Raw genomic sequence first — 23,819 nt, forward strand, 5'->3', positions numbered from 1 at the left:
TGTAAAATAAGAGGTGTAGTCTTGATGGTCTTTAAGAGCCCTTCTAGAGGCAGGTAGGTGGCTCAGTGGAAAGTCAGGCCTGAAGACAGTCAGTCCTGGGTTCAAATGTGTCCTCAGACACTTCATAGCTATGTGACCCTGTGCAAATCACCTAATTCTAACTGCCTAACCCTAACTCTTCTGCCTTGGAAACTGGTATTTTAGTATCAATTCTAAGTCAGAAGGTATGGGGTTTTTTAAAATCTCTTTTGATTTAAAAATCTATTAATTCTATGATAATGTGGCATTTCCTCTGGAAAGGTAACTTCTGATTGTTCTTTAGGTAATTCTCAGAAGCCCCAACAATGCCAAAAATTCAAACATCTTATGAGAATCCATACCTGAGAGAGAAAGAAAGTCATTTCATCCCTATCTGAGGAAGTCCCAGGTTTGTAAGTGAACCAGGGGAGACTACCAATGGCCTAAAGACTCTGCAGAGCCCCAAATTCTTATCAGAATCTCCTGCTTTTTCAATTGTTCAAGTATCCTAGGGCCAACTTTTCCCCTGTGGTGCCTTAATATTCTCTAGGTCAAATAGATGTGCTTCTGTTCTACTAAACGCAGGAGCAGGAAGACAACAAAACCAGGATATGGGAAATAGTGTGCAGACGGGTTTGTAATCTGACTGTATTTCTGCCCAAGCACCATCATTTACTTACTAGTCCCTGTGGCCTTGGGTAGATCCTTAACTGTAATGGTCAGTTCCCCCTCTAGGAAATATAATACGAAGCCTATCTGCTCCATGGGTTGTCTGGTGATTTTTTTTTTTAGTGCTTTAGAAATGGTAATGGATTATATAAATGTGAATTATTATTAGGTTCGTGGAGACCTTGAAAAAGTCCTTCAAGAAAAGGCCAGAAGACCCCTTGTCAGGGATGTTGTAACGGGAAGTCTTGTTCAAGGCTTTGGGATCCCTTACAATGCTGAGATTCTGAGATTCTAGAGATTTAGAAGCGGAAGGTGAAAGAAGGGAGGTTGATGATACAGACGGGTGTTCAGGCATTTTGAGCACCCTGACCTGTCAGAGTATCCCCCGCAGAGACAGAGAACAAAATGGCCTTGAAGGCAGTGTGGCACACTGGAAAGAGCACTGGCTTTAGAGTCAGAGAACCTGGCTTCAGATGACCCTGCTGATGCTTCCTATCTGTGTGACTGGGCAAATTGTTGATGCTCCCTGCTCAACTACCTCATCTATAAAATATCTCTTGTGCCCTTTTTAGCTAAACTCCTCAAAAAGACCATTTACCATAGGTGCCTCCACTTTCTCCACTCTCCCTCTCTTCTTAATCTCTTACAATCTGGTCTTACCATTCCACCAAAACTGCTCTCTCCAAAATTACTAATGCTTTCTTAGTTGACAAATCCAATGGCCGTTCCTCAGTCCTCATGCCCCTGTAGCCTTTGACGTTTTTGATCACTCCTCTCTAGGTTTTTGGGACACCACTCTCTCTTAGTTTCCCTCCTACCTACCTGACCCCTCCTTCTCTGTCTCCTTTGCTGGATCGTCCTCCATTCCACTTCCTTTAACCACAGATGTCCCTCAAGGTTCTATTCTGGGACGTCTTCTCTTCTCCCTTCACAGTATTTCACTTGGTGATCTATCTCATCAGCTCCCGGGGATTTAATTACCATCTCTATGCTGATGTTTCTCAAATCTACCTCTTCTGCCTCAAAGTCTCTGCTAACTTCCAATCTCACATCTCAATTGCCTTTCAGACTTATTGAACCGGATGTTCGGACCTCTAAAAACTCAATATGTCCAAAAAGGAATTCATAACCTTTCCTCCTACAGTTTCCCCACTCCTATCTTTCCTATTCCTATTGATGGCAACATCATCCCTCTTACAATAGGAGGGTTGGACTAGATGGTGCTCTAAATCTATAATCCCATGAAGGCCAACCTCCCTCTTTTTACAGATAAACTAAGGCCCAGAAAAATGACAGTATTAATTCAAGATCACAAAGGTAGTAAATAGATAGCAGAGCTGCAGAGTTTACTCACTCATGTCCACTGACTTCAAAACTACAACTCTTTCAATCATATCACCTTACAGCATGAGATCTGAACCACTGCCATTATTACGTTTCCATCCTCCTGCCAGATTAGCAGGAAAGGAAAGTGGGATTTCTGAAAGTGCTATTTGAGTTCAATGTACATAACTGGCATTCATTTTCTACCAGTCATTCCAACAAAGACCTTACAAACTAGCAAATTAGCATTGTGGAGGTTACTTATTATATAATAATGTTTACTTTCATTCATTCATCAGTGTCTGTTATATGTAAAACACTGGACTAAGCACATGAACAGCCATAAGGAAGACACAAAAACATAGTTCCTACCCTTAGTGGGCTTTAAATCTAATAGGAGGAAATAAGATAAACACAAGAGACTGATAAAAGACAGATTATAAATGCCACATTGCAGGAGTTTGGAGAGAAAAAGAAATTACTTCTGTCGAAGAGGAACAAAGGTTTCCTGAAGTGTCAGCATTAGAATTGCACCTTAAAGGTAATAGGTATCTCTCCAGGCACAGTTGGAAAAGATTATATTCTAGGCAGATCAAGCATGAGTGGACACAGGAAAATTAGGGGCAGGTTTCTGGAAAGATGAGCAATCCAATTTGGCTAAATTGTACAACAGGAATGAAGTATGCAAAAAAAAAATTGGAAACAAATCATAAATAAATTATCTTGAATGCCAGGTTAAAAGAGTTTAAGCTTAATTTAACAGGAAATGGGAAACCACTGAAAGAGGTGTCAAAATCAAACCTTTCCCTTGGGCTCCACTTGGCCATGCTATTTCCTGGAGCACCAAGGCTAATCACCTGGGAACCAGGCTGGAGAACCTTTGAACCAAGAAACTTTTCCTTTCCCTATTTACTAATCATTTCCTGATCACTAAAATCCAACTTAAAGGAACTCTGACCCCCAATAATTTTCCATCTCTGAGTTAGCTTAGTTCACCTTGTCTGGCAATTTACAGTATCCTTCAGCCTTAATTATATCACCCACTTCTGCCACTGCCACCTATCTTGTACCCAGTTAACAATTACAAGGGGAATAGCCAGCCATAGTGTTGCTCTGAGGAAAGTGCTTTGTAAACCTTAAAATATCATGTAAATGTAAATTGTCAATTGTTAAGTTGCATCATTTCTATTTCTCTAACATTTGGTCTCCTCTACATTCTCACCATCATCACTCTACTAGAAAATCAGGAAATTTAATTACATTATGTTTCTACTCAAAACTCTCAGCTTATATTTTTCTCTATATAAAATCACAAACTAGAAAGTGCTATATGAATGTCAGCAGTAGGTCTAGTTTAATCACAAGCAAAACTATGGTATGGATATTTAGGTACAGAGGCAATACATCATCTTTTTGAAGATACTGAATTGTCTTTTAAGAGTATACAACTAGCTAGTGCAAACTGCAGTTGGATGAGGTGTCATCCAAAGGATAAATACATTTCAATAACAGGTATCATGATTTTTCAAAAAGTCTCCAATTTCAGGTTTTGAACAATGATACATGTATAACCCAGTAGAATTGCTTGTGGGCACCAGCAATGGGGAGGGAGGAGGGAAGGGAAAGAACAGGAATCATGTAACCATGGGAAAAAATATTATAAATAAATACAAATTTTTTAAGTCTCTGATTTCATACTGTGCCTCAAAGCTTTTAAAAAAGAACCCTCTTTATTATTTCTCTTGATATTCTTGATCTTTTGTTCTTCCAAATATAAATTTTGTTATAGTTTTTCCTGATTCAGTAAAAAAAAGTTTTTTGGTAGTTTGATAGGTATGGCACTAAATAAGTAAATTCATTTGGGTAGGATGGTCATTTTTATTATGTTAGCTCGTCCTACCCATGAGCAGTCAATTTTTTTTCTAATTGTTTAGATCTAGTTTTAATTGTGTAGAAAGTGTTTTGTAGTTGTATTTATATAATTCCTATGTTTGTCTTGGCAAATAGATTTCTAAGTATTTTATATTGTCTAGGGTGATATTAAATGGAATTTATCTTTCTAACTCTTGCTCTCAGGATGTGTTGGAAATATATAGAAATGCTGATAACTTATGTGGGTTTGTTTTGTATCCTGCAACTTTGCTAAAGTTGTTGATTATTTTGACTAGCTTTTTAGTTGATTCTCTAGTATTCTTTAAGTAGACCATCATATCATCTGCAAAGAGTGAAAACTTGGTCTCTTCGTTGCCTATTTTAATACATTCAATTTCTTTTTCTTCTCTAATTGCTACTGCTAGTGCTTCTAGTACAATGTTAAATAATAGAGGTGATAATGGACATCCTTGTTTCACTCCTGATCTTATTGGGAAGATTTCTAATTTATCCTCATTGCAGATGATGCTTGCTGGTGGTTTTTAATATATACTGTTTATTATTTTTAGGAAAGGCCCTTCTATTCCTATACTTTCTAGTGTTTTCAATAGGAATGTTGTATTTTGTCAAAGGCTTTTTCTGCATCTATTGAGATAATCATGTGATTTTTGTTGGTTTGCTTATTGATATGGTCAATTATGTGGATGGTTTTCCTAATATTGAACCATCCTTGCATTTCTGGCATAAATCCCACCTGATCATAATGAATAACCCTCATGATCACTTGTTAGAGTCTTTTTTGCTAGTATCCTATTTAAGATTTTTGTATCAATGTTCATTAAGGAGATTAGTCTATAGTTTTCTTTCTCTGTTTTTGATCTGCCTGTCTTTGGAATCAGTACCATATTTGTGTCATAAAAGGAATTTGGTTGAACTCCTTTGCTTATTATGTCAAATAGTTTATATAGTAGTGGGATTAATTGTTCTTTGAATGTTTGATAGAATTCACTTGTGAATCCATATGGTCCTGAAGATTTTCTCTTAGGGAGTTCTTTGATGGCTTATTCAATTTCTTTTTCTAATATGGGATTATTTAAGTATTCTATTTCTTCTTCTGCTAATCTGGACAATTTATATTTTTGTAAATATTCATCCATATCACCTAGATTGCCATATTTATTGCCATATAATTGGGCAAAATAGTTTTTAATGATTGCCTTAATTTCCTCTTCATTAGAGGTGAGGTCTCCCTTTTCATCTTTGATACTGTTAATTTGGTTTTCTTCTTTCCTTTATTTTTCTAAATTAGATTAACCAGTACTTTATCTGTTTTATTTGTTTTTGCAAAGTACCAACTTTTAGACTTATTTCTTAATTTATTTGTTCTTTTACTTTCAATTTTATTAATTTCTCCTTTAATTTTTAGGATTTCTAATCTTTAATTTGAGGATTTTCAATTTGTTCTCTGTCTAGTTTTTTTAATTTGCATGCCCAATTCATTGACCTCTGCCCTCCATAATTTGTTAATATATGTATTCATGGATATAAATTTCCCCCTGAGGATTGCTTTGGCTGCATCCCATAGATTTTGATAGGATGTCTCATCATTGTCATTCTCTTCAATTAAATTATTAATTGTTTCTATGATGGGAGGCTTAGGAGTTCTAGATCTTAAACTGTATAATAAAGTAGTGGTCATCAAAACAATTTGGTACTGGTTAAGAGACAGAAGGGAGGATCAATGGAATAGACTTGGGGTAAATAATCTCAGCAAGACAGTGTATGATAAACCCAAAGAGCTCAGATTTTGGGACAAAAATCCACTATTTGACAAGAACTGCTAGGAAAATTGGAAAATAGTATGGGAGAGATTAGGTTTAGATCAACATCCCACACTCTACACCAAGATAAATTCAGAATGGGTGAATGAGTTGAATATAAAGAAGGAAACTATAGGAAAATTTTATATATATATATATATATACACACACACACACACACACACAAACACACATATATATATAGGAACGCAGAATAGTTTACCTGTCAGATCTATGGGAAAGGAAAGATTTTAAGACTGAAAAAGAGTTAGAAAATATTACAAACTGTAAAATAAATAATTTTGATTACATTAAATTAAAAAAGTTTGTGTACAAACAAAGCCAATGCAACCAAAATTAGAAGGAAAGTAACAAATTGGGAAAAAATCTTTATAACAAAAACCCCTGACAAAGGTCTAATTACTCAAATTTATAAGGAGCTAAACCAATTGTACAAAAAAACAAGCCATTCACAATTGGTAAATGGACAAGTGCCATGAATAAGCAATTTTCAGATAAAGAAATCAAAACTATCAATAAGCATATGAAAAAGTGTTCTAAATCTCTTATAATTAGAGAAATGCAAATCAAAACAACTCTGAGGTATCACCTCTCACCTAGCAGATTGAATAACATAACAGCAAAGGAAAGTAATAAATGTTGGAGGGGATGTGGCAAAATTGGGACATTAATGCATTGCTAGTGGAGTTGTGAACTGATCCAACCATTCTGGGTGGCAATTTGGACTATGCTCAAAGGACTTTAAAAGATTTGTCTGCATTTTGATCCAACCATACCACTATTGAGTTTATACCCCAAAAAGATAATAAGGAAAAAGACTTATACAAAAAAATGTATAGCTGAGCTCTTTGTGGTGACAGAAAATTGGAAAATGAGGAGATGCCCTTTGATTGGGGAATAGCTAAACAAATTGTGATATCTGTTGGTGATGGAATACTATTGTGCCCAAAGGAATAATGAACTGGAGCAATTCCATGTGAACTGGAATGACCTCCACGAAGTGATGCAGAGCAAAAGGAGCAGAACTAGGAAAACATTATACACAGAGACTGACACACAGTGGCACAATCAAATGTAAAGGACTTCTCTACTAGCAGCAATGCAATAATCTAGGACAATTCTGAGGGACTTATAAGAAAGAATGCTATTCACATTCAGAGAAAGAACAGTTGGAATAGGCACACAGAAGAAAAACAACTGCTTGATCACATGGGTTAATGGGGATATGATTGAGGATGTAGACTCAAAATGATCACCCTAATGCAAATATTAATAATATGGAAATAGGTCTTGAGTAAAACCCAGTGGATTTGCTAGTTAGCTATAGGAGGGAGTAGGAGGAAGGGAGGGGAAAGAACATGAATCATGTAACTATGGAAAAATATTCTAAATTAATTAATTAAGTAAAATTTTTCAAATAAAAAAATTGAACCCTCTTGACTGCCTTCAAGACTCAGATCAAATTCCATCTTCTGTAAAAAGTCTTGCCCCCTCACCCCTACTTGCTACTGTCTTCTTCCATTTCCTCTCCACCTAAACTTCTTAAAGGCTGGCCCTCTTTTTGCATTTCTTCCCTTATTCCACAATGCTTGGCTACATAACTTGTTGACTGATTTAACTGATGAATCTATCTTAACCTCCTTTCCAATAACTTGGTATTGGTTTATATATATATTCTGAAAGCTATATTTCAGTTTATTTGGTTTTCTTTGTAATCCTATACATTTTACTTTATGCATTTAAACATATTATTCTAAGAAGCAGTTCATAGGATGTCCTAGAATGCCAAAGACCCCTCCCCCAAAAAGACCACTAAGAACCCCTGGACATTAGACTAACTCAAAACACACTAAAGGGAGTACATACTGAAGCTAATAGACTGCTTGCAGGATATCCATCAATTCCCAAGGTAGTAAATGGATATCTGGTAAATTCTAGCATCCATTCTTTTGCCCTTACCAGCTGAAATTTGCCCCCTTAACTTATTGTTTGGTTGTATCCTACTATCTGTGATACATTGGGGTTTTCATAGCAAAGATACTGCCATTTCCTTCTCCAGCTCATTTTACAGATGAGGAAACTGAGGCAAACAGGGTTAAGTGACTTACCCAGGATCACAGGGCTACTAAGTGTCTAAGACCACATTTAAACTCAGGAACATGAATCTCCCTGACCAGGTCCAGCAATCGATCCACCCAGCTACCCCTACACTAATTTCTTGTAATAAACTTGCTTGTTTTCTAAACTGGGTTGCCCGGTTTCGTAATGGACCTGGGGAGTGGGGAAAGAGGGAATAACTCAGAAATATGAGGAGCTTGCAAGGTCCTCTCTAGTTCCAGCTGGTACTGTTTCCAGGGTTTTGGAGAGGAGTGGGGGGCGGGGCGGATCTCCTATCCAGTGGATAAAGGTCGGCAGAGGAGCTCAGGCTGGCGAAGTCACCTGGGCTATTTGTTTAACTATGCGTGGATGGGTTGTCTTTTTGGTTGGGTAACTCGCGAGCAAGCAGTTAAGCGCCAACCATATGCTGGGCAATGAGAAGAAACGCTTGTTCATTGAAAAATAAAATAAAACCGGGGAGAGGTTATGAGGGTTCACAGACAGCAGACGGGGAAGTCCCCGCAATCTGAAGAGGTAGCAAAATTAGGACCACAACACCGAGGTGACGGGAAGTGCCCCAGAGATGTGTGCGAGGACTGTGGCGGAGAAGGCTGGGTTGGGTGGCATCATGCGTAACACGTCACGGCGCAACACCGCAGGGCGTGGCGCGGACGGTTTCTCCACACACACCCAGCAGTCAGCCTAGCTCGGGAAGTTGCCGGGACTGAGGGAGGAGCCCAGAAGAGGCAGGGCGGGGCGTGACGGGAACGGAACCGGTACCTTCAGGATCCCCCGCATCTTGGCCAGGAAGGGGCGGAATTCTTCAGGTGGCACGTCTGGGTAAAGCTGGGTCCGTAGCAGTTCTTCTGTGATGCCCGAATGCCTGTGAAAGGTGCTTTGCGCCAGGCCATTCAGCAGGCCACTCAGGGGCTTGGAACTCTCGAGTTCGCCCGCCATAGCGACTGACTGTTCTGCTTCTCGCCAGCTGAAAGCAATGGCGGCCGAGAAGGCAGGGGATGTTCCTGCGCCACCTGCGGGCCTAAAGCGGCTTTGTACTCGCTGCATCAAACTGGATTGCAAACCTCCCCTCCCCTTTTCCGGGTTGGAGCAAAATTTGGTTTATCACGTGAATCCTATATACCAGAAGTTGCAAGGATCCTATCAAAGTAAAAACAAAAACAAAAAAGAGACACCACAATTCCAAGAAAGTTGAACAAGGAAATTACTTAATATTTTAAGGAAATCATTGATAATGAATAAATATTAATGCCCCAAATGGCACATGTACACTATCCTCCAGATTATATCTTATTTATCATATATGTGTTTATAGGTTGAGATTATCTCCAGTGTATCATGAATATGTAAATGGGTCATCTCCAATTCATGTGTATAAATATGTAAATTGATAGGTACACATATATGATGAATTGATAATATAATTGGATATTTTACATATGTTTATATAAATTGAAGTGTATCAAATGAAATCATATTTGTAAAGCATTTATCTTTGTTCTCTCCTTGTCACCCCAATAGACTATGAATAGTCCTCCCTGATAGGAGGAACTATTTTTGTCTTTATTTATTTACCTATTCTCAGTATCACCTACTATCTTTGCAAAAAAAGACTATACAAGAGCCCTCACCAATTAGAGTGTAAGCTCCTTGAGAGTAGGGATTTTGCTGTATGCTATTTTGTATGCCAAGCACTTTGGCAAAGTGCCTGGCACAGTAAGAACTTAATAAATGCTTGTTGATTGGAGCTTCACTCTCTTGATCTGAGATTGCTTCATTCGGGCATTACATCTAAGCCTGGCTCTAACCATGATTCACTTAGCTCCTAAACCACTTTCTCACCAGTTGCCAGCCAGGCAACTAAATCAGTCCTCCTGTCTCACATACACAACCCCTCCATCCCCTAACCCTCACCCTAACCTTAGAGTTCTGAAGCCATAATCAAATCAGCCCTGGTATTGCTCAGGAGAAGGGTAAATCAATTTACTATACTATGGCTCTGCTCAGTATTACTAATTAAACCAAAATACCCAACAGCCATCTTTCACCTATTAGAATGTGAGTTCCTTAAAGGCAATGACTCTCTTTGCTTTTGTATTTGTATTATCAGGACTTGCCCCAGTCTTGGGACATAGGAAGCAAGGGTTTTGTTTTGATTTTTAAGTTCATTAAAAAAATTTTTTTAAAGATCCTAGTTTTGGGGATAAGAACCTGCTATTTGACAAAAACTTCTGGAAAAATTGAAAAACAGTATGGGAGAGATTAGAATAATAGGGGCAGCTCCGAGGCTCTGTAGATAGAGTCAAGCCTAGAGACAGAAGGTCCTGTTTTCAAATCTGGTCTCAGCCACTTCCCAGCTATGTTATCCTGGGCAAGTCACTTAAACCCAATAGGCTACCTCTTACCATATTCCTTCAAAGAAATAAGTTAAGGGTTTTGTTTTTTAATATAAAAAAAGAATGATAATGAAACAATATATAGAAATTTCTGTAGTGTCATGAAACTGATGCAAAAACTAAAGGTAAAAATAGAAATTTAAGTAAATAAAGCTTGAGACAAAAAATAAATCAAAGGTTACTCTATAGTTATTTGAGAGCAAAGGGGGAGAAGAATCAGTAAGATAGTTTTTGTTCCATTTCTTTTTTATTTTTTTTAAACCCTTACCTTCCATCTTGGAATCAATACTGTGTATTGGCTCCAAGGCAGGAGAGTGGTAAGGGCTAGGCAATGGGGGGTCAAGTGACTTGCCCAGGGTCACACAGCTGGGAAGTGTTTGAGGTCAAATTTTAACCTAGGCCCTCCAGTCTCTAGACCTGGTTCTCAATCCACTGAGCTACCCAGCTGCCCCCTTTTTATTCCATTTCTATCTATTTAGAGTTTGATTAACATCTATCAAACATTTTTCTGCTTACTGTTTTATGTATTTTGAAAAACGCAATTTTATCATAATTTAAATATTCATATGTATGCAATACTAATCATCACTGACTCCCCAAATACACAATGAGCTCTGTTAACACCCTTCCAAAATTGTTACTTTTTTAAAACCAGATGCTATGCCATCTATGGCATCTAACCTATGCTAAAATCAAGCATTTGTTAACACTACATATAAAAAGACCTTTCACACAACAGGACCAAAGTACAAAGATTTTTTGTTCACTAATCACTAAGAATATTCTCCATTGTATTGGCTAAGGAGATATTCACAGAAAGAACAGTAGTATATCAAGATCCTATACCCTTTAGGGAAAAGGGACACACTGCTACTAAAAGGAAGACTTCTATGAAACACACTCTGCCCAGAGAAAGTGGAAAACATCTTTCTGGCAACTATGTACAAGCAGATCTTTCTCTTTATATAAATTTGCCCTAGGAACCACAATTCTTAGATAACACAGGCTCTTAGCTCTTAAGTACATCAATGACATTCAATTGGGCCAGAGGGGAAAGCAGAATTTCAGAGGATAGTCTAATATGGGTTTAGTCTTACCCAGAGAATTTCTCCCTTGCTCTCTAGGGTTTTGGAGTAGAAAGTGAGCCCTGAAAAGGGGATCCATCAGTGAGGTGACTTTTGGAGTTATAGCTTAGGAGTCGCACTTTAAATCAAAGAAGCTCAGCAACTTTGTTAGCACCTAGGGAAAAGTTCCATTTGTCTCACACAAATAAAGTTGCTCTATACTGGTGTTGTAAACTAATTAGAACCATCACCCCTAAAAGTGTAGCTTCAGAAAGTTGTAATATAGTTCAATTATGCATAGTAATGCAGAGAGAAGAGACGAAAAATGTAAATTTGACTTTGAACTATAGGGATAGTCATAGATAGACAGACAGACAGACAGACAGACAGACAGACAGACAGACAGATAGATAGATAAATAGATAGATAGATAGATAGATAGATAGATAGATAGATAGATAGATAGAACACACATGTGTATATGTATATACATATACACATACTTGGTTTTGTTGTGTAATTTTTTCTAACCACAGGTACACAAATGACATGTAAAATATCCAAGCCATAAAGAAAGAGATTTATTATGGGAGGGCTGATTCCACAACAAAGCTGGACCCCTAGCCATGACCAGAGGACCTGGAGCACTGTGAGAGACCTTCCTTTATACCCCAAAGAATTATGTCAGTACAAAAATAATTCAAAATAGTCAAAATACCCCTCAAAGAATAGAAACACCCAGAAGCAATCTTCATTGGTTAGGTCAGCTAGGAAGCACCCCTTATTTGTCCATAGGTTAGATAAATCTTCTGACCATCTTTTGGCCATTACATAAGAGTCATTTGATGGAAAGGGGGAAACAGTGATGCCTGGCTAAGAGTGAGTGGTGATGAGTGGTACCAGGTTCTGAACTGAAGGTTCATCCTGACTTAAAATGAATAACACAAATTAGGATGCCTGATATATGTGAATTTTAGATTTAATCCACCCTGCTTAGTCTTCAGAATTCTAGCAAACAGGAATGTATACACCCCCACTTAAGGATTAACTGTAGGGGAGGATGGTCTGTGACCTGCGTGTGCTAGCAAGTGACAAATCAGAAACAACTGACTGATCCCCTGGGCTGGCCTAAGCCAAGTTTAAGCCACCATCGGTATATGTGAGACACAGGAAGTGATGTAAAGAACTGCCTTTATATTTTGTATCACTTCCTGTGAGGGGGGCTTTGGGGACTTTTGCAGCTTTGGGGGCTTTTGGTGGCTTTTGCAGACTTGGGTGGTGGAATTTGACTTAGAGGAGCCCTGAAGAATGGGTCTGGGTAAGATGGCTTCCCTGAATGCCCATGTGGTGAGTGATAAGGCTGACTCTCCTTTCCCTTGACCCTTCTGAAGGTTCCAGCCTCCAAGGAGGCCCTTCATCTTGGAGGAGGCCTCCTAGCTGGAAGCAGAGTTAGATTTAATCTTCTGGGAAGGCCTCTTGGCTGAAGCCGCTGAACTCCCCCTGGCTCAGGCCAGGTTGGAGCAGATCTTTTACCCCTTTCCCTCTTTTTCCCTCATTCTTAATTTCTTCCTTCTATTGTAAATAAACCACTACAAAATTCTATTCTGACTTGAGTATTTCATTGGGATTTAGAATTTAAATCCCTGGTGACCACTAATTAATATATTTAGTCTCAACCCTAAATTTTACCCTTAACACATAGCAACACTGAAGGTTGGGGCTGGCACTAAGGCCTTGCAAAGGTAATTATTTCCTTAATCCAAAACCTTAATACTTATACCAGAATATTCACAAAAGCCTGCTAAATTCATGATTTATGCTAACTATCTTAGAATTACAATTATGATTATCTCAGGACTACTGATAACATTAAAATCTAATGTTCATATAAGGAGGTAAGGGCCTTTTTCTCTCAGTTTTCTCTGCCCAATCCCAACCTTCTTCTGACTTATCTTTGTTGGTGGTGGTCTAAGACCTGACAGATCATCAGAGAAAAGGGCCTGTATTTGATAGCTAATATGTTTAAATAAATTGCATTATAATATATTTCATAGAGGTAATTTGTTGAAATTGTGATATAGTCAACAAAGGAATAAGGTATATAGAAACTAGAAATTTAGAAAGAAGACAGGTTACAAAAAGCCTTAAAAGTCAGAGTGCACAAAAGTTATATAACTATTATATTTTGATATTTGTGTGCACTATAGAACCTTCTACATAACATTTAATAAATGTTTGCTGAATGAATATTTTAATACTAAAAGTCCACATTTCTTTAAAAAGAAAAGTAACACTTTGCTTCACATGTTAACATGCATTTGTATTATCTGTTAACTTGGGAAAAACAGAGAACTAAAGTTATCAGAAAAACCAAGTCTTTAATCAGAAAAGGGATAGGTCTAATAATCAGCCATTATCACAAAGCCCAGTGTCAAAAACTTCACAGGGCCTGCAGACTGTGAGACTATATCCCTGGGAGAATGCACTATGCTGGATGATTTCTCCAAAGAAAAATAGAACTTGGGGGACTTCTATACCTCCAGGGGAACTGGGGACAGGGAAATTTGATTGGTTGGCTTTACAATGGCTAAAAGGAAATGAGAAGTCAAAGAGAAGATTATCATGGAGAGACTGATGCTTTACTATGGGTACAAAAGAAAGAGTCCAGTTAAGGGCTGGGCTACCTGGAAGAGGATGTTGATACAATGGGCCAGGTCAAAAGGGTACTTAACATTTGATTTAGATCTACTAGTTCCACCCAACTAGAACCATTAAGTACCTTAAGGCTGGGGTCCCCAAATTTTTTACACAGGGGCCAGTTCACTGTCCCTCAGACCATTGGAGGGTCAGACTTATAAAAAACCTATGAACAAATCTGTATACCACTGTCTGGGATAGCAGAGGCTGCAGCACTGGCTGTGATGGGCCTGTCACACCTTGCACAGGCCCATCACCACCACCACTATACTGGGCAGCAGTATACACAGAGTGGAATCCCCTCCCTCCCTCAGATCACTGCTCACCATGCTGACATCTTCCATTGTGCAGCCACATAATCCTTTGCGAGGTACCTCGTTCTCATTCAGTTACTCTCAGAACAAGGTGCCACACAAAGGATTATGCCACCAGAAGTAGTACTGTACTGATCCAAAAGGGACTACATCATGAGAAAAGGATTCTAATCAGTGTTATGGGGAAGAAGGCACATTTTAAAAAACTGAGTCAAGTATGTGGCCCAAAGACATGGAAGAGGTGAAAAGCCAGATGTATGATTAAATCCCTGATCCCAGGAGTCCTGGCAGAATCCCGATGATCCCACAAAGCAAGCCAATGGAGAGAAGTCCAGCTTCAATATAAGGCATACTGAATTGAAGCTTAAATCTCTCTCCCCACCATCAGGATGAGGCTGGAGGTGGAAAATATTCATTTGGAGAAGGAGTGATGAAAAAGTTTCAGTCTTACATTTCCTTTTCTTTTATAATTAAAAGTGGGTTTCCCCCCCCTACCAATTCTTTACTGTTGGCCTAGGTCTCTGTTTGCTTAGATATGAATGAAAATATTTAGATATAAGTATCTCCATGGGAGCTTTTTAAGTAACAGAAGTTATAAATTTACTTAAAAGAAAATATTCCATAAATATGAGTCCAGATCTGTGAGTGATCAGTGACTGGCTCATTTGCAACTTAAGGGAATCTCTTCCCATTCATCCATCTATATGTAGATATAGATATCGATATAGATATAGATATCCTTTGGAATAAAATACAAATGCTTCAGAATGGCATTTAAAATTCTTCTGTATACTTATCATCTCTCTGATTAATTTCATATGAATTCCCCTCACTCACTATGTTCCAGCTAAATTATCTTATGGTTCTCTATAAAAATCCCCTGTGGGTTATTCCCTATGTCTGGAATGTATTCCCTCCTTATCTTCATATCTTAGAATCTCTAGCTCTCTTCAAGACTCATCTCAGTTGCCCCTTCCCACATGAAGCTTTCCCTAATCCCCTAAAGTTTTAGTGTCCTTTCCACCTCAACATGAAATTAATTTGTATCTATTTTGTATTAATGTATCCTCATATATGTTATTTCCCCAAATAAAATATAACTCCTTGAGGGTAGAAACTGTTTTGTTTTTGTCTTTGTATACCCAGCACCTAGCATAGTACCTTATACACAGTAGATGCTTAATAAATTCATGCTGAACTTTCTACTAACTGTAACTTGCCTTTTACTAGAAATCTATCTTCAAAAGACTATGGTAATACAGAACATCTGGAAAAATCTTCACATTTATCTTTGTACCACTATTACTAAAGTGGTGTAGCAAGTCACTAGTAGTATGAAAATGAACATCTTACATATATGAACTTTAAACTCACTAGTACAAATGATTATATTTACAAGATTTATATAATGCCAGTAGCTATCCACTTTTCATGTGTAAACAACACAATGTTATTTTTTTAATGGTTTGTTTTTGCAATTAACTCCCTCCCATCCCCCATTATCAAACACTTATGTTCTTTTTCTCCTACTGGCCCCTCTTTACTTAAAAAAAGGAAAATAAAGCTCTTGTGACATTGTAGATTCCCATACTGGCCATGCAAAAACAACAACAACAAAAAACAAAAACATGTTATACTTTGCATACTTAGACTATCACCTCTTAGTCAGGAGGTGGGTAGCATTCTTCACCATTAAAACAGTTCACACGGATAAAGTGCTTTGCCAACTTTGAAATCCTACATACGTGCTTTTTATTATCATTGGTTCTCTGGAAACAATAGTTATAATTGTCTTGATCAAAGTTCTAAAGTCTTTCAAAATTGTCCACTTCTGTCTTAGTATCAAGACTATGCATTTGTTCCAAAGCAGAAGAATGGTAAGGGCTAGGCAAAAGGGGATAAAGTAACTTGCCCAGGATCACATAGCTAGGAAGCATCTGAGGACAGATTTGAACTCAGAACCTCCTGTCTCTAGTCCTGGCTTTCAATCCACTAAGCCACCTAGCTGGTCCCCCAAATTGTCCACATTTACAGTATTGTCATTAAATTATAAATTGCTTCCCTGGTTCTGCTCATTTCTCTCTGCATTAGTTATATCATTCAAGTCTTCCTAAGTGTCTCTGAAACCATCCCCTTCATAATTTCTTATAGAACAACAGAATTCCATTATTTTCACTCACCATAATTTGTTCAGTCATTCTCCAATTGATGGACACTCTCTTAGTTTCCAGTTCTTTCCATAAAAAGAGCAGCTATAAATACTTTCACACACACACACACACATGTTTTTTCTCCTCTTTGATCTATTTGGGGGTATAGATATAGTAGTGATGTTGCTGGATCAAAGGGCATGGGCAATGAAATAACTGGGAAGAGAATTCCAAATTGTTTCCGAGGATGACTGTCAATTCATAGCCCTACGAATAGGGTATCAGCATGCCTGTTTTCCTGCAAACACTAAAACACTTGGAATTTTCCTTTTCTGTCAACTTTGCTAATTTTTTTTAATTTGGTCAATTTCAAACATTATTCCTTGGTTACAAAAATAATTTTCTATTCCTCCCTCCCCTCCCCTCCCCTCCCCTTCCCGTAGCCTATGCACAATTCCACTGGGTTTTACATGTGTCCTTGATCAGAACCTATTTCCATGCTGTTGATGTTTGCACTAGGATGTTCAGTTAGGGTCTATATCCCCATGGACTCATGTGATCAAGCAGTTGTTTTTCTTTGGTGTTTTTACTTTGAATGTGGATAGTGTTCTTTCTCATAGATCCCTCCAGGTTATTCATGATCACTGCATTGCCACTAATGGAGAAGTCCATTACATTCGATTGTACCACAGTGTATCAGTCTCTGTGTACAATGATCTCCTGGTTCTGCTCCTCTCGCTCTGCATCATTTCCTGGAGGTTGTTCCAGTCTCCATGGAATTCCTCCACTTTATTATTCCTTTTAGCACAATAGTATTCCATCACTAACAGATACCATAATTTGTTCAGCCATTCCCCAATTGAAGGGCATCCCCTCATTTTCCAATTTTTTGCCACCATAAAGAGCACAGCTATGAATATTCTTGTACATGTCTTTTTCCTTATTATCTCTTTGGGGTACAAACCCAGCAGTGTTATGGCTGGATCAAAGGGCAGACTGTCTTTTATCACCCTTTGGGCATAGTTCCAAATTACCCTCCAGAATGGTTGGATCAATTCACAACTCCACCAGCAATGCATTAATGGCCCAACTTTGCCACATCCCCTCCAGCATTCATATCGTTCTGTTGCTGTCACGTTAGCCAATCTGCTAGGTGTGAGGTGATATCTCAGAGTTTTGATTATCCATCTCTCTGATTATAAGAGATTTAGAACACTTTTTCATGTGCTTATTAATAGTTTTGATTTCTTTGACTGAAAATTGCCAACTTTGCTAATCTGATAGGTGTATTTGAACCTGAAAAATATTGTAATTTGCATTCTTATACTCATTAGTGATTTGTAACATTTTTTTCATATACCTATAATAGCTTTAATTTCTTTACTTGAAAATTTCCTGTTCATATCCATTGATCATTTATCAATTAAGAAATGATTTTTATACCTGTAAATCTGAATCAGTTAATTATCTTGTAAATGAGATGCTTATCATAGAAACTTGCAGCAAACATTTTCTCCCCAATTGTCTAAAGTTGAATACAATGGACTGAAATAGAGAAAGTAATCTGCGGGAACTACTATTGCTTGAAATAGAGAAGTAATCTTTAGTGAAATTATTACTACTTGCAATGACTGCTGTTCTCTGGCTTGTGACTGTGACTAGAGAGCAGCTGCTGATATGGGGACACACCTAAGGATTGCCTAGTTACAATGGTGGAGATGGAAGTACTACAGAGATAGAGAAACATTGAGAGATACTGCCACAGGGGAAATGCTACCAGAGGGGGAATGCTCTGAGGTTTCCTATTGATCCCTACTGATGGCTGATCTAACCTCCTCCTTTTCAGTCCCTCCCTTCTCCAACCTTGTCTCCCTCTCCTCCCAGTTCTTCTTGAAGCCTTTGGCTTCTTCCCCCCCCCCCCCCCCCAGTGGACTATAAAAATATTCTTTTCTTTTCCTTTTCAAATCAAGGGGTTTATTGGGATAACAGGATGGGAAAGCTGAGGAAAGTGGGATGAGGGTTTCCCTAATCTATAAAGGGAATTTGAGAGGGTTATGGAAATAGTCCAGTGACAAAGGTGAGAAGAGGAACAATTAGATAAATGGAGTAAAACAGCTAAGACCTTTCTTCTTTTACAACACCATCAAGGTCTTTCAGTTTCTCCTTCTCCTCTCTCTGTGGCCAGAAGAAACCTCAATTCTTGATCAGTCAAAATCTCAGAAAGCGCAGAGGTCGCCTCTTGATCAGAAAGCCCCCTAAAACCAGCCAGCACAATCAGGGTCTTCAGCCAACCTCAACTGCCAGCTTCAACTGCCAGAGAGAGAGAGAGAGAGAGAGAGAGAGAGAGCGCCTCCTAGTCCTTTCCCCCTTGTCAGCTCAACTGCCACTCCTCCTGGGAACATTCCATTTTAGAATCTTTGTCTTGATTGACAAGTCAGGTCCCCAGCTTAGTCTCTTGCATTTTGGCTTGTCCTTCAAAACCTTTCTTTCTTCCTGCCTCTTCCACAATCCCCCCTTTTATTAGGAAAAAATGCAATTTGCATTTTTCAATGATAGTTACCTTAATCTGTCATCTATCTATCTTAACTTTGTTCTATTATAAATATACCCTTACTCTCCCCAAAACAACAATAATCTTAACTCATCTTAGCTATTCTATCTAAATGCTAAGCTGAGAGTGGGATAGGAAAATGGTTTAGGTAAGGGATTTACATGACAAAAATTTTTTGCATCATCACAAATTAAATAACAATTGTCAAATCAATGCAATAATTTCAGTAACATTCAAAACATGCTATTATTCTATGTCTTACTGTCTATATAATCAGTAAGAAAATTTCCCATCACTAACAAATGCTAACCAACAATCATAATGAAATCTAACTTCTATACTTCAGAACTACTATGTCTCTACTTTCTTATGCCTTAAACAAATACACTAGGTTATCACTAATGTTGTAGTTAGAATGTTAATGGCTTACTTTAATAAAGTTAGCATGTTAGATATTAGTACTTACATGTGTACATAGTATCTATACATTTTTACATATGTACATCCTTGTAGATTTCTGTGCAAACTCAAGCAGAAAAGAAAAATCTTTAGCTGTTTGAATTTCCCACAGAAATCTCATCAGTGTGTCTCTTTGTTATGCCTATGCACATTATATACTTACCCAATCCATGAATATCTTCCTATAATGTACTCTGTAGGATGTGCATGTATATATATGTGATGCTCACGTGTATGACACACCCTTACACTTCTTCATGGCCAAAAATTCCAAGATTTCAAAGTTCCAAAGTCTTTCCATGTCCATTCATGTTGCATGTAGAAATTCTCTTCCTTCCACTCTGGTCCTTCGTCTGGTCTGCATGCCAGTTGCCATCGTCCAGTCTTGATTGAAGACCTGGTCTTCCAGCCACTACCCACTGGTACAACTAGGAACCCGGAACACACAAACAATGCATGTGTGTGAGATTTACACATGTGTGCAAGTAAGAGTGAAAAGTTACTTTTGCATGGAAGTGAGTTGAAATCTTCATGAGTGCCAGAATGTATCAATTTTATATGTGTGCAAGTAAGATAATGTGATTTTCTTCATGCACGGGGGGTAAGCTTTTGCATTTGTTTCTCTTCATGCTTGCAGGTAAGCTTAACTTGTATTTTTCTTCATGCATGGGGGTAAGCATTATGTCTAAGGGTATAGTTTTCAAGACTTTAGTAAGAATAATGATTTCAATTTGTTTTCCTCATCAAGGAGGTTTATCAAATAGTTACTGTATGTAGTTTTTTGGAGATGGTTCTTTTTGTTTTGTTACTATGTCATGCAGAGACTATTTTATGTAAGGCTCAGCTACAGGGTCGGCCAGCCCTGTGTGACCTTACTTGGGGTAACGAAAATGAAGAGTAACAAATGGGCGCTATATGAAATGCATAGCAACAAAGTTTATTGGATTCAGACAAAGCATATATAGGTTAAAACCACAGGAAGATATGATGTTACAGCCCAGCAACAGCAGGAAGCAATAATTGGGCAACTTCATAGGAATTCATGACATTACCTGCCAGGCACCAGGAGGAACCGAAAGGATTCCAGAAAAGGGCAGAAAAACAAGTTTCTCACAGTCGTTATCAAACCTCCCTCATGCTGACTATTCCAACCTTGAACACGCAGCTGGGCAGGTCGTACACAGTTCAACCCACCACCTTGACTATGCAGCCCAAGCAGGGAGAAGAGGAGGTCTCCTGCCTTTATAGCAATGCCTCGACTACAATTTTATATATTTTACATTGGGGCTTTGTTTTTCCTATGGCTGCTAATCTTTCAAATATAAGTCTCCCTTTTGTTTCCTGTGTTAATGGCTGCATTCCTTCAGGAATTGTACTATATACTTTCATTACTTTAACTTGTGCAGGGCTCTCTCTACTGTATTCTGGTGGCAAGTATTCTCCAGTGCTTTCAGTAGGCTTTCATTCACAAGACTTTTGTGTGTGTGTGTGTGTGTGTGTGTGTGTGTGTGTGTGTGTGTGTGCTATTCATGTTGCTTTTCCTGACTAGGACTCTTTTCCAAATGTCATCTGTATGTATTGTCACTGATGACATGTGAGATATTTGAAACTATGAACAATATCTTCATGGTATACCCTCTCTCTCTCTTCCTTCCCCTAGTATAGACTGTTTTAGGATGAAGGTTGAGAGATATGGATAACCTTTTTTTTTTCAGTTCTCAACTATAATTTGCTGTTAAAGTCATGTTACAACAGATTCAACCAATGTGAATCCATGCTTCTCTAGCATTCTAGATGTTGGTGTCTGTCCTAGTTATGAAGTTGAAACTTTACTACAACTTTTAGGAGCGTTCTTGCTATTGAATTACTTGTTCTTTTGCAGAAACAACTTATTTACTTATGCTACCACAAGACTAGTCTTCATTCACATAAGGTTTTGTGTAGTATGATGCCCTATGGAACTACAACTAATCTTGGTTTCAATGTTACAGCATGAATGGTACTTGTCATGTGTTTGAAGTTAGAGAATAGAAATGAAATTTTGCATCTATGTCCCCTCCTCCACATCTCACATGTTTATTGATATTCTCCTTCCCATTCAGAATCTGTATCCTCATACACCATGTAATTCAACTTATTTAAAAAATCTTCTTCATTATCAACCCCTAAGCTTGCATAAATTTCTTCAAATGGTATACAACTTGTTCTGTGCCCAAAGAATAATTCCTCCTCAGTGTCTTGGTAAGAGTTTGTTTGCACTGGTTCTAGATATTCTATCTTTTCACTTGCATCCCATACATCCCCTTCTTCGTCTACCTCTTCATAAAGCTTATAAAACTGATAAGGCATTTGTTCTACATCATCTTCATCCATTATAATTATACCTTCTGGTATTCCTTCAGATTCAGTGTCTAAATCTGAATCACTGAATGAAATCACTATGCTTTTAGGATCTTGCTCAATGCCTTGTAAACTTTTACGTTAGCAACTCTGGCTTTGCATTGTGATCTAAGCCTTTGTCATCAGCTTCTGTGTTCCTCACATCAGTTTCAGGATGTGTCTTACTACTAAGCTTTAGATTTTCTTTTTGAATTGGTAAACTTGATGGTATGGGGTTATGCAGATCTTCTCCACTGTTAATAATCACAGATCCTACTCTACCACTAGTCTGAGGTTTATGTTCATTTCCCTTGTCTTTTGACTGTGTAGAGATAGGAATCTTTCCCTCTAAGTTATTTTCTTCTGGGAATAAGTTTGGTACATCTATATTTCCCCCTGCACCATCAATAATAGGATATGTGTCTTCATGTCGTCCCCCACAACATGTATCTTTTTCTGGTTTAGTATCCAAGGTGTTCAAAACTAATGACTCATAGTCCATGTCCTTGCTACCCTCCTCCAGGTGCATATGTAACTCAGTTAATTCTTCTTGATTTGATTCATTCCCAATGAAATCTTCAATGGAACATGAAACTAAACCATGACAGTTTCTCTGGCTAGATACCCCTGTGCCATTTAGAATGTTGGCACTAACTGAATCCTTAGTTGTTACTAAACCTGCCATTCCATCCTTAGATTCAAATTTAACTGAAATGTCACCTCTATTACTTTGAATATGATTAAATTTTTCAAAAGTAATTTTAGCTTCATTTCCAGTTAATTTTTCTTCAATTAAATCACTCAATGCTGGATGGAAAGTTTTAGCTTCTGGTTTCAAATCAGATGACTTTTCTAAGGGTACCTCTGCCATAAAGCTATTTTCAGAAACAACTAAGTTTGGTGGGAGTTCATCTGTGAATGGTTTTAAAGCATTGTCATCTTTAGCAACAGTAACCTTTAAAGAATTGAAATTATGTGTCTCTGTATCAGTCACAAACTTTTGTTTGAGTTCTTGTGACTTTTTCTTTCTTTTTCTCTTGCATAATTCAATCCCTTTATCCACTCTACACTGGAAAAAGTTCTCTAGGAATGATTTTATTTCCTTTACAGACTTTTCCTGTTTAGTTATTGTACAACTCATTTCAAAGGCTTTCATCTCATTTACTATCTGAGATGTCATTTCCTTAATTTCTGCCTCATATTCTTTAATCTTTCTCTGCCTTTCTCTTGCCTTATTGCAATGGCTATCATTCACAGATTCATATCTTTGCACAGAATTTTCACTATTTCCCTAGTTTTCACTATTATTTTCAACTGCAGCCTCATTGTCATTATTCCTATTATTTGTCACACTGTATAATTTATGGGCTTGGCATCATAACTCCCTTCTAACAATATCTGAATACTTTGGTTTTCCTTCAGTTTCTATGGCCTTTTGCATCTCATTTAAGTCTGGAGCTTGCTGTGAGGACTTTAACTTACAATGTGAACAACAGGTGGACTTCTTGTACCTAGTTTGTGCATTCTGTTTATCTCTGTTATTACTATCATGTTTCTTTTTTAAAAAACAGTTACTGATCAATTGGCCTTTCCGGTAGCAAAAGAAACACTCCCTAGTTTCTCTTTGCACTGATCTTGCCCTGTAACTTGGTATCTTTTGAGAAGATTTTGTGTAAGTCCTAACCATGTTCAGATTTTTAATTCCTTCAATTTCCTTTTGTTTTAAATCATTCTCTGTCCTCTCTAACTTATCTTTCAAGTCTTAGACTTGCTTACTCTGTTCTAAATTATTTTCATGTAGGTAATTTGTTGCCTCTCTCAACTCATTCAGTGAATCTGAGTCGTACTTAGGGAAATAGTTCTTGAAAAACACTTTCAAATTGGGTGTTCATCCCCTAAGAAATTGCCTACGTACATGGCCAGCCTTCTCTTCAGTATCAGCTTCTAGACCTAAGATTGACTCTGCCATCT

General features: G+C 37.9%; 1 protein-coding gene across 3 annotated transcripts in view; it reads right to left on the reverse strand.

Annotated features, from left to right (window-relative positions):
* COMMD1 (copper metabolism domain containing 1) overlaps positions 1-8,914 on the reverse strand; it is a 250,628-nt gene extending 241,714 nt beyond the window's left edge. The window contains exon 1 of one of the 3 annotated variants that reach the window (XM_001382114.4): positions 8,601-8,914. In XM_001382114.4, the coding sequence (XP_001382151.2) occupies positions 8,601-8,885 (285 nt within the window). In that variant the 5' untranslated portion in view covers positions 8,886-8,914. The remainder of the gene's footprint in view (positions 1-8,600) is intronic. The other 2 variants (XM_007476778.3, XM_056813949.1) reach the window with 2 other exon arrangements.
* Positions 8,915-23,819: the final 14,905 nt, after the last annotated feature.

This window comes from Monodelphis domestica, chromosome 1, assembly GCF_027887165.1.
Source record: "Monodelphis domestica isolate mMonDom1 chromosome 1, mMonDom1.pri, whole genome shotgun sequence".
NCBI lineage: Eukaryota > Metazoa > Chordata > Mammalia > Didelphimorphia > Didelphidae > Monodelphis > Monodelphis domestica.